General features: G+C 35.5%; 1 protein-coding gene across 6 annotated transcripts in view; it reads right to left on the bottom strand.

The window, feature by feature from the left end:
* LOC131361698 (E3 ubiquitin-protein ligase HECW1) overlaps positions 1-10,109 on the bottom strand; it is a 77,212-nt gene extending 67,103 nt beyond the window's left edge. For 3 of the 6 annotated variants that reach the window (XM_058403197.1, XM_058403206.1, XM_058403233.1), the window contains exon 1: positions 9,949-10,087. Coding sequence is in view for 3 of the 6 variants with exons in the window: in XM_058403178.1 (XP_058259161.1) it covers positions 9,949-9,996 (48 nt within the window). In the remaining 3 variants the exon portion in view is untranslated. Of the gene's footprint in view, positions 1-9,948 lie in introns of all 6 variants that reach the window. The other 3 variants (XM_058403178.1, XM_058403215.1, XM_058403188.1) reach the window with 2 other exon arrangements.
* Between the last annotated feature and the right edge of the window lie 1,038 nt (positions 10,110-11,147).

The raw sequence follows: 11,147 nt of genomic DNA, 5'->3' as shown, positions 1-11,147 counted from the left end.
TTCGGTCTGTAATCTGATACAGGATGTCAAAATGTCTCAGATTCTCCTACTCTGCTTTTGGAATCAAATTAAATTATCCTGTTTTCACCTTTTTTTTTAATGCTATACCATTACAGAATTTTTAGCAATGCTATAAAGCATTTTTGAGAATTTGGAGGTTGAGATACATGCAAAAGAAATGATTTAGCCCGTAGGAATGTCTGTAGCTTTCAGAACTACATTTTATAGAATTTTTTCAAATGTGCATCATGTTCAAGAGAACTAGTCTTCAATTCATATGAAGCAATAACAAGCACTCATTTACTTTAATTAGTAAGGCTTTGTTCTGTATCGAGTGTGTTTTGTATTACACAAAGCTAATGTTACCCAGAGAGCAGCACATTACAGACACATTTTTCCTGATGTCTTTATTTCTCATTCTTCAGTACGGTTTCCTAAATTGCATAAAAGCGAAATGGCATTATGAACTGACATATATAGTGAATCTCTGTGGAGCTGGAAGTGCGCGAATCATATTGTAAAACAGTGGCGGTGTCATAACGGCTGAAATTCCATCAGCGGAGGGACTGGTGCTACATGCATGAGCGCATCACACTTGGAGATGGATGGATGCTTTCTAATCCACGAAGACTTGGAGTGCAATGATGCTGACTTTCTTCAGAAATCTTAATATTCTACAAGAACCCACAAACACACACAGATACCCAGACATTCTTTTGCACACAAATTTAATACTGGGGTAAACATAAGGATAGATGTACTTCCTTCCCTTTATTTTATTGGTCTGTAAATGAAGGAAATGTGCAGTCACATCTATTCCATCACCACCAGTGGAAATCCTTAGACTGTAAATCCTTGCACAAGGCTCTGAGGACATCATTAGCCATAGAAGACACACAGCTACATGCCTGTTCCTTCTGGATTATTAGGATTTCTCAGCAAGTAAGATTTCTCTGAGGGAAAGGAAACTGTCCATTTCACTGAGTCTGCTTTTGCCATCATTATTAGTTCGCTGATTATTCACTGTCTACTACTGCAATAACGACCTCACACAATCACGCCTAAGGTTCAGATTCTGCATGTGCACGTTTTAAGTCTCTGTATTCACAAGGCACATCATGTCTAATGGCTAATTAGTACCACTCTCCACTCTAGATCCTCCGGTAACCTTAATCTGCTGGCTCTTTCTTCCAAAGTGCTCGCTTTGTTCTTTTCTCTGCTCCCTGCATGAAAAGATTCTTTTTTGCAACAGTCTCTAGCAGGTCTTAATTAGTAGGTACATTTTCATTAGATGGTATAAGATGCTGTAGACTTTTAATGGTTTGTGAAATCTCATCATTTGGAGTAAATAGTCCCGGGGTTATGGCTCATTTGAGGGAGATTTTTTTTAGATCTTTTTTAGAGGGTAGGGCTTCCGCGCACTTGTGTGTATACAGTACAAAACAAAAAGAGGGGAAATGCTGTTATTCAGCAAAAGACCATAGTCATAGACATGGGTTCCACTTGGAAACTCTACTGATAGGGGAAAACTTGAATAAAAGAGTTTCTCCAGAGGGTTCAACAACAAAAAAAAGGTATTAATTTTCTGTATTTAACCTTTTTTCTAAGAATGGGTACTGTAAAAAATAAATGTTGCAGCTAATAATAATAATATTAATAATAATAAAACAATTGTCTTAAAGTAGCTGTTGCCATAATAGTTTATGTGAACTTGTATAAAACATCATATTACCCTAACCTGAAAGATGCTATAACATTTACTGTGACATGACAGTTTATTTACTCTAGCTTGTGAAAAGTTCTATACCAAAACATGAACAAAGCCTCTGCACTGCAATCAGGCGTAAATGAGATACCATTTACAAGATTGTTTTCTAACACCTAAAGAAAAAAAATGCATGCTTCTTCTCTTTCTTTTTTTCACTTGTCCCTTTTTCTTTTCATTTACCAAACCACAGATCCCATAGCAATGAAAGTCATATGCTCATGATTGGCTTTCTGATTTAGTCCTGTCTCCACCCTTGTCCCCTCACTGGTTTTATTTCTCTTCTGTATTGTGTGCATCTGTACTGTGTTAGTTCATTACTTTGTCTAGGTATAACTGGCTTTTACTTTGTTTGGTTGCAAAGTCTCACTAGATGTTATTGTGTGTTTGTAAGCCTTGCATAAGCTCTATGCCTGGTTTCGTAGTTTCATGTTTCCTGGTTTTCACCCTTGCCTCTTTTCCCTATCGTACAACAATGGATTATCCTCATTTAATGGCATCTAACTGTATTTTAACCCCAACTATGGACTTCACCTCAACTATGGAATTTTTGTCCTTGCACTATATGTTACATATACATGGGTTACTAGTGGTAATCCCACCAGCATATACTGTATGTGATGACAAATATCATGGCAATCCATAAAAGAACTGGCATAAAAGTGCCAAAAACTGAAATAAATCTAAACCATCAATTATAATGTTGCGATCTGTAATCACCCAAACTCTAACACTTTATGTATTATATGTGATGGCATCAAACATGGAATCTTGGAAACCTTACAGCTATAAAAAGATATGCTGTCATGACATGTTAGTGTTTGTCACATTTCTGACGTTTATGTCAGTCCGATGACAAAAGGCTCAAGTAGAGTGTTAGTAAAAATACATGTGGGATATTTCAAACTTCTATATGAGAATACAGCAGTATCATTTCCCCTTAAACATCAACACGATACCTCATGCAAATGAAATTCCATTCCAAAGCTGTTATTATACTGAGCAAGTTTATCTCCTTGATGAGCCTGTCACATTTTATTTATATATATATATATATATATATATATATATATATATATATATATATATATATATATAGAGCACTTTTATCTAAATCTGCATAAAGATCTGAATCCCTACTGAACAAGTCAGAGGTGACCATGAAATTGAAAATCTCCCTGTCATCTCCCTGACAATGTGGAAGAAACCTTAAATAAGAAGTCATCCTCTTCTGAGTAACACCTGATTAGTGGTATTTTGTTATTGTAACCAATAGCAAACTATCATAGGCAAATGAAAAGATCAGCACTGCTCTAAATATCAAATTTGACCTTTGGGTGTCGATACATTCTCACCTGGGGTGAGTACATGTACTTCAACAGTGTTGAACATCACAGTGGGGTTGATCCTTTGTCTTACAGAACTAAAATTGTGCATTCCAGTTAGAAACACTCCCTATAAATATTTTAGAGTGATGTGCATTTATGCTGTGCATAGTGGAACAATAGTACAGCTACAGATTTATACAGTGAAGACAAAGGAATATATATTTTTTTCATAATCTGAAATTGAATTTAAGGACAACCAAATGTAACACTGACAAACTGCTAAACCTTTCACACCAGGGTATGAAATGGATATACACTGATCAGCCATAACAATAAAACCACCTAATATTGCTTAATATTGTGTAGGTCCGTATTGTGCCATGGCATGGACTCCATAAGGCCCACAGATGCTTGATCGGTTTGAGATCTGGGAAATGTTCCTCAAACCATTCCTGAGCAATTTTTGCAGTGTGGCAGGGAGCATTACCCGGCTGAAAGAGGCCACTGCCGTAAGAGAATACTGCTGCTATGAAGGGGTGTACTTAAGTTTAGGTAGGTGGTACGTGTTAGAGCAGCATCCACACGAATGTCAGGACTCTAGGTTTCCAAGGAGAACATTGCCCAGAGCATTACGCTACCTCTTTTGGCTTGCCATTATCCCATAGTGCATTCTGGTGCCATCTCTTCAAGCAATGCACACACACACACACACGGCAATCCACATGATGTTAAAGAAAACAAGGGGCCAGCATGGGTCACCAAGCTGTGACACTTTGCGTGTTCTTACACCTATATAGCCAGCATTAACTCTTTTAGCAATTTGTGCTACAGTATATTTGCTCGACCAGACAGAATAGCCTTCGCTTACAATGAACATTACTACATACTTGCAGTATTCTTTGTTTATTTTGAACCTCAAAGCAGAAATAAGCAAGAGGAAAGCTGATACAGGTTTAGAGACACTCCCTGTTCATAAAAACAGATTATTGCTTACAGACCCATTCGGCATGCACACTAATAGCTCCTCATACCTCATATCTTTAACATATATAATTTATAAACTCTTACACTTTAAGCTTGTTCCTACTTCTTTCCTACTAAATTGCATTTGCTTTTACTGTACATAAGTGTGGCACCAAAGCGGAAACCCATTCTCCAGCAAATCAAAACATGCGCTTGGAGAAATGATGCAACTCCAGAACATCACATTACAATTTCAGCAGAGAAGAGTGTAGTGAGGCATGAATGTTTGTGTCTGAGTGTGTATGTGTGGGTAGCAGCGTCATGTATATAGGTCAAATCTCCTCAGAAAGATGAGTTCTTATAAGGTTATAAACCAGCGCCTCTGGCACTCACTTCCTCTTACTCTGTATGGAGCTTTCCAAAAAGACAAATTAGCTTCATTACACGCAATTCTTTGCAATGTCCTTTCTCACCCATTTTCCTCCCAAAAAACAAAACAAAACAAAACAAAAAAAAAACCAACAAAAAAACGACAACAATGACAATGTTGCTTTCAAACGTTTGGTTGTGTCTATGTCTATGTATCATATAATATTACTAACTAATGCTTTTAAATAAATAAATAAATAAATATTATAATTCAGTTATAATTCAGAAGTCATTTCTTATAAGTTATGTCATTTCAAAAATAGCCATAAAATTAATAAAAAATCCCAGAGTTCCTCAGCTTTGTAGCATAAGCACTAAAAGTAGCTTCATCACTTAGATTCTGTTTTGTTCTTTCCCTCCATCCTTTCCACTGTACAGTATCACATGCAGCAATAGTTTTGCATCTTACAATTTTTTTGACCAATTTGACGACATCATCACGACACACTTTCCACTGAAGTTTGTAATTTCACAAATTTAGGGCTAAGTAGTTTTTCACAAAAGCATTTCTGCAAGTTGCATTGCAAATTTTGAAAAGAAGAAAATTAAGCATTTTTGTCTGCAACAGTCACAAAAAAAATCCACAATATCCAGGAGGCACTGACTAAGCTGAAAAAGTTGAAATTCAACACATTCAAGCAATGAACCAATTAGATGCCATGTTAATTATATACTATACGAAAATCATGGAAATCATCAAGAGAATGGACAAAAGTAAACAAAGCACTTACACATAAAAAGCTCTACACTTATCCTTATACACTTATCCTTTTCTCAAACAACAAATCGATCTCATAAGAACTTCTCTCTCTGCATACCTGTACAGGATGTGCTATGTCCTCACAACAAGGATGTTGTGACGTTAACATTCAATCATGTATGGAGCTTTCAACAAGGAAGTTTCTCTAAATTTTCCTTTAAATCAACACAGACATGTTTGCAGAAACAGAAAGTCAGTGAACCCAACTACCCAAGTCTAAACTTTACTGAAAACCTGTGGTCTGAATTCGAGACAGAAGTCTGCATGCACAATGCTCAGAATATTAATGCCTAGAAGACTGATCCAAGACTGGACCCTAGACAAGTTTCTCCAGCTTGAATAGCCAGGACAGGAAGAGTGTGAGTGCTATTACTTTTCAGTTCTCTCTTAGACTTCTCATACTGTAAAACTGTTGTGCTAGAGTTGTGTAACTATTGTGTAGGGGTTGATCATTTTGAAAAAAAGAAATAAATAAAAGTAATTAAATAATTAAATAATTAAATAATTAATTAAATAAATAAATAAATGCTTGGAAAAAGGTATATAGTATTAAAGGAAGTACATAATGCCTTCATATGTGGAAGCAAATTCATATCATATCATGTTTTATTGCGTAATACTTTGCTCATTTACACGATGGGTGCCAATAATTATGCACCTGACTGTACAGTGTATAATAAACAAGTTTAAATATGAAGGAATGGCTATTTTAAGCTATTCCTATCCTCCAATCCAAAAGATTGCTATGTTAGTGTAAGATATCAGATAATCAATATTAATACACAGTTATATAAACCTGTCTGACTCAGCAGGCTGCTTCTTGCCTCATCAGAGTAAATTTTTACTGACAGGTCCTATTTCCTGCTAATATTGAATGGGGGGGTTTGTGAATGGAAGTTGTTGTTGTTTGAAAGTTCCAAATATCTGACAGTAATATGAAGAGTAGGCTGTGTTTACCAAATTGTTAGTGAATGTGTCTGTAAATGTTTTCATGCACTAAAGTGAACTACAAAATTCCTGATCAGATTTCATTCCGGTACTGCTCATTTTCTTTACACTCACAAAGTATTTTCATAAATGCCATTCCCCTGGACAATGTGTTCACAGCACAGAATTACATTTAGTAACAACAAAAAAAAGCATTAAAATAATGACAAAATGGTGACAGCCTTCCACCTTAGCACATCTGGAGGCTAAATCTTCCAGTAATACAGTGCATCAATAGCCATAGATACTTACTAACTCTTCATCCTTTTCTAGGGTGCCATTTTATTTTCATTTCTATATTTATTGAATGGCTATGAGTATTTGTCCTCATTATTAGACTGTTTTGGATTGTTTTCATTTAAATCTTGTAAAATCCAACAACCTTTACAAAATTAAAGCAAAATTTATTCACTCAAAAAAGATGTCTTGAATGAAAATAAATCAATCATAAATGTAAATGTGAAAATCTAACTTTGCATTGTAGGCTAAAATGTTTTTTATGAACATCAATGATTACTCATAGAAACTAAGTGGATGAAACTAACAGAATTTTCACAGAAAAGACATTTCATCTGGTGGGGCATGGGGGCATATGGAGTAGCACCTTTAATATGGACCTCCAGGATCAGGGTTTGGATTCCAGCCACTGCCCTTCATGTGTGGAGCTTGCATGTTCTCTCTCTGCTTATGGTTTGCTGATTGTCACTAAACTGGTTCAAGACATCAAGTTCATAAGATATCTCATCCGTAAATGCTTGTGTGAAAAATTTCTTCTAAGCCACCTTGATGAATGAAGCTCAATGCATGATTCTTCCTAATGAACAAGGAATCATTCATGACAGTCTGAAATTAATCCATGGTTTAATCGATAGTTTTCTCCTAAACTTAATCTCTTCTAAATTGTATAATACTTGAGGCCCTACATGCTATTGAGTAAAGCATGGCTCTATAAATATAACCCTGGAAAGTCAAAGCACAGTAAAATACATTGGATTTTACGCGCTAATTAAATTAAGAATTAGGTTAAGGAATGAATCAAAGCCAGGAAGTCACCAAATTGTACATTAAACCTCAACACTTTCACACTGAGAAAATCATCCAACTGACTAACCCTGGGGTTGAGTCAGAGTCAGAGTTGAGTGCAGGGCACTCAAGTTCTTCCATCCCAACCTTCACAAACCATGTCTTCATGGAGCTCGCTTTGTGCACAGCTCCAGGTTTTTAGTTTATTTTAAGAGAATAACCAAATATAGTGTAAACTAAAATAACATAAAATAAAAAATAAGTATAATAATAATAATAATAATAATAATAATAATAATAATAATAATAATAATTATTATTATTATTATTATTATTATTATTATTATTATTATTAATAATAATATTATTGTATAGTTTTGGTGATGTTTACGTTTATGCTAATGCTAGTGCCAGTGTGCTAGTTTGTATAACTGGGTATGCTTTCCCAAAAATAAAATGGCAACCCAAGCATGCAAATATTCAAATCTTATGTTCCTCACTGACATGATCTAGGAGAAAGACAGTTATATACAGTAAAGAGCGGTCTGACTTAGGAAGCAATGCTCATGTCTCAAAGAAATCTCCTTGAACAATTTACAGTTCCTTTTTTCATTCTGTTTTTTTTTTTTGGACACTACCTCTGTATTAGTCTGCTTAAGGTCATACTATATTGCTTGCCTTATCCAAATTGCCTTATCCAAATTTTTGCATTCCTTATGGCATGTATCAGTGTAAGGATTTTTTAACATGCAACTCATGACAGTGATATCTACTAAACAAATATGCAGTCTCAGCAATAGATATATAAATATCATCCTTTTGACCATTTGTCACTTGCTGTTTCCTATATAGGAAAGTAGTCACACCACCGCTATGTGACTACTTTCCTATATAGTGGTGGTAGCTCAAGTGTTTCAGGCTCTGGTTTGTTGACCGGAAGATTGGGACTCAAGCCCTAGCACCACCAAGTTGCCATTGTTAGGCCCTTGAGCAAGGCCCTCAACCCCCCTGCTCCAGGGGTGCTGCATCATGTCATGTCAGGGCTGGAAGAGGGTTGAGCCTCTTAGTTCCAGTGAAGAGAAAGCATACTAAGACATAATAGAAAATTATGTGCTTCGAACTTTGTGGCAAAAGTTTGGGGAAGAACCACATATGAGCGTGATGGTCAGGTGTCCACACACTTTTGGCTATATAGTTTAAGTTGCAGCATTTGCTGATGGAGGAAATTCCTTACATTGTATGCTTTAGTCCAATCAATAATGCAAAAGAAATGATTCTGTATGCTGAACTCTGTGAGAGGACAAAAAACATAAATCACTGATTAGTAATATATTGTTTGTGTTAATCCTCAGTGTTGACTGACAGAGTCTGCTCAGGAAATTAAAATGATTTTTATCACAGTGCTGTTGAAAAATAGATTCTGATTGGTCAAAAGGCATTGGTTAGTTAAGCAATATCCCACTGGCAATATTGTTTTCATATATAACAGTTCTATGAACAAGTAATTAATATCACTTAACTGACATTTTTCAGTATAGTATGATCAATTATTCAGTCTATATTTACTCTGCAAACAGAAACAGATACCAAAGAAGCCACACTCACACAGAATGTCAGCTAGCTAACTAGAATTGGTTTGTACAACAATTTGGCTTCCCTTTTTACCTGTTCACCATCTTATTTGTCTGAGTTTTCATATATTGTAAATCAAAAGTTATATTCCTGGAAAATACTGTTTGTCTTGTCCACTGATGATGTCACCATCACTACTGTAGTAAAGGTTTCGAACTAGGAAGTGGAATTTTATATGGCAGCTGATCGGAGTGATACACACAGTGAAACGCCCAGTAGTGCAGGCTGAATGACTAATCACAGGTTCATATTAATTAGCAATTTCTCCAGTCTTCCACGTCTTTCTGTTAGGGGATGTTTATATAACACACACACAAATATATATATATATATATATATATAAGGATCAGCAATTGACACTTACAGTCAGTTTTCAAGACAGAGAACTTTGGTCTTTACAAATTCTCTATAACATTTTCTTGTTGTTTTTTTGTTGTAGTGACTGGGTGTGACATGTATAGCTGTTATAATGTTATATAATAAATGATAACAGAAACTAATTTATTTGCAATTGTAGCTAAATGGATTAAAATTGTGTTTAATAAATGACTAATGCCATCTTTTCAAATGACTGTAGTGTAATAGGAATAAAACACTCGTTTCATTTTATTTTGGGACGTGTGGAACATACTTCGGAGTAATAACAATTACTTCGCTTTGTGTCAGGCCACACCACACCACTCCACTGATTCAACCATTGATTATTTTCCTATACCAGCACACCCTGTTATGCATTATTCTTTCATAAAACACGTGTACTGTTTTAAATACTGAAGACAGGGGTCCTTGGTCAAACTTTAATATTAATCTGTTCATTTTTCATGTGTTACCTGGCCCAGGTGTGTTTATAGCTTGTATGTGTATGTATATAAAATATATAACATGCTATATAAATATAACATGCTAAGTGATCACGTTATGAACCTTTTGGCCATCCAGTCAATGGTTTCTCACATGTTTATAGCCCTAGCGTTGTGGGAAAGCCTTACATTAGCTACCCTTGCTCAGGGGTTACACGCCGTGATATTAAAAAAAAAAAAAAAATCTGCACCGCGACTTACCTGAGAGAATAAAACCTGCCTGTGGATCATGCTCCCATCACTGACCATGCTGAGAGCGACGCTCCGTGCTCCCCATGGTAATGTTTTTAGCCGTAAGGTTCCCACACGGAAGTGAACACAGTGAACCGCTGTGATAAAGGTGCTCGGGTTGCCGCTTTATCCCCATCTGCTCGTGTTCACTGGGTACCATGGACAGCAACCTATCAGCGCACGCCGTTTCTCACGCGCGCTCTGGCTCCGCCTACCATAGCTCCCGCGAACACGTGAACTCCACAGTCTAGTGTGATTTCAGAGCTGCACAGATAATGTGGTCATTGTTTTGGCATAATCAATTAAACGGAATTTCTAACTAAATACTAGCCAAATTGTGCTAACTGATGAATATATATTGATCATGAATATAACTGATGAGATATTGGGGTTTTTTTAAAAGTGAATTTGGTGTATTTCATTTGGTGTATGCTGTCATTCATTCATTCATTCATTTTTTTGCATTTACTGTTACTTATATTAACAATTTAAATGATTCACTGTGTGACTAAATGATATTTTGAACTTTATACCATTGGAAGAACATAGGCTTATAATGTGCATCGAGTTTTTAGTTTAGTTTAAGAGACAAATATAGTGACAAAATATAGTGTAAACTAAAATAATATAAAATAAAAAAATAAGTATAATCATGATATTATAATATATGGTTATTATTACTATTATTGTATAGTTTTGTTGATGTGTATGTTTATGCTAATGCTAGTGCCAGTTTGCTAGTTTGTATAACTGGGTATGCTTTCCCAAAAATAAAACAGCAACCCAAGCATGCAAATATTCAAATATTATCTTATGTTCCTCACTGACATGATCTAGGAGAAAGACAGTTATATACAGTAAAGAGCGGTCTGACTTAGGAAGCAATGCAGAATAGCAGCAAATGGCTTAGCTTCCTGACACGGAATATCTTTAATTGCAAGTAAAGCACATTAGTATTAGTCAAATCAATTTACTCAAGGTAGATGCTGACAGTCACAGCGCTGGCTAAATGACCAAAAAACATGCCATTTTTTTTCTTCACAGAATCTACCCATATCACAATTCTTATACAAGGCTTATGCTAATATTATAACATTCAAAAACAATAACATTAAACTTGTGCTATAAACCCTCATGTCTCAAAGAAATCTCCTTGAACAATTTACAGT

This window comes from Hemibagrus wyckioides, linkage group LG01, assembly GCF_019097595.1.
Source record: "Hemibagrus wyckioides isolate EC202008001 linkage group LG01, SWU_Hwy_1.0, whole genome shotgun sequence".
Taxonomy (NCBI): Eukaryota; Metazoa; Chordata; class Actinopteri; order Siluriformes; family Bagridae; genus Hemibagrus; species Hemibagrus wyckioides.
The sequence above is the reverse complement of the archived record's forward strand: the minus strand, read 5'-3'. Positions and strand labels throughout refer to the sequence as shown.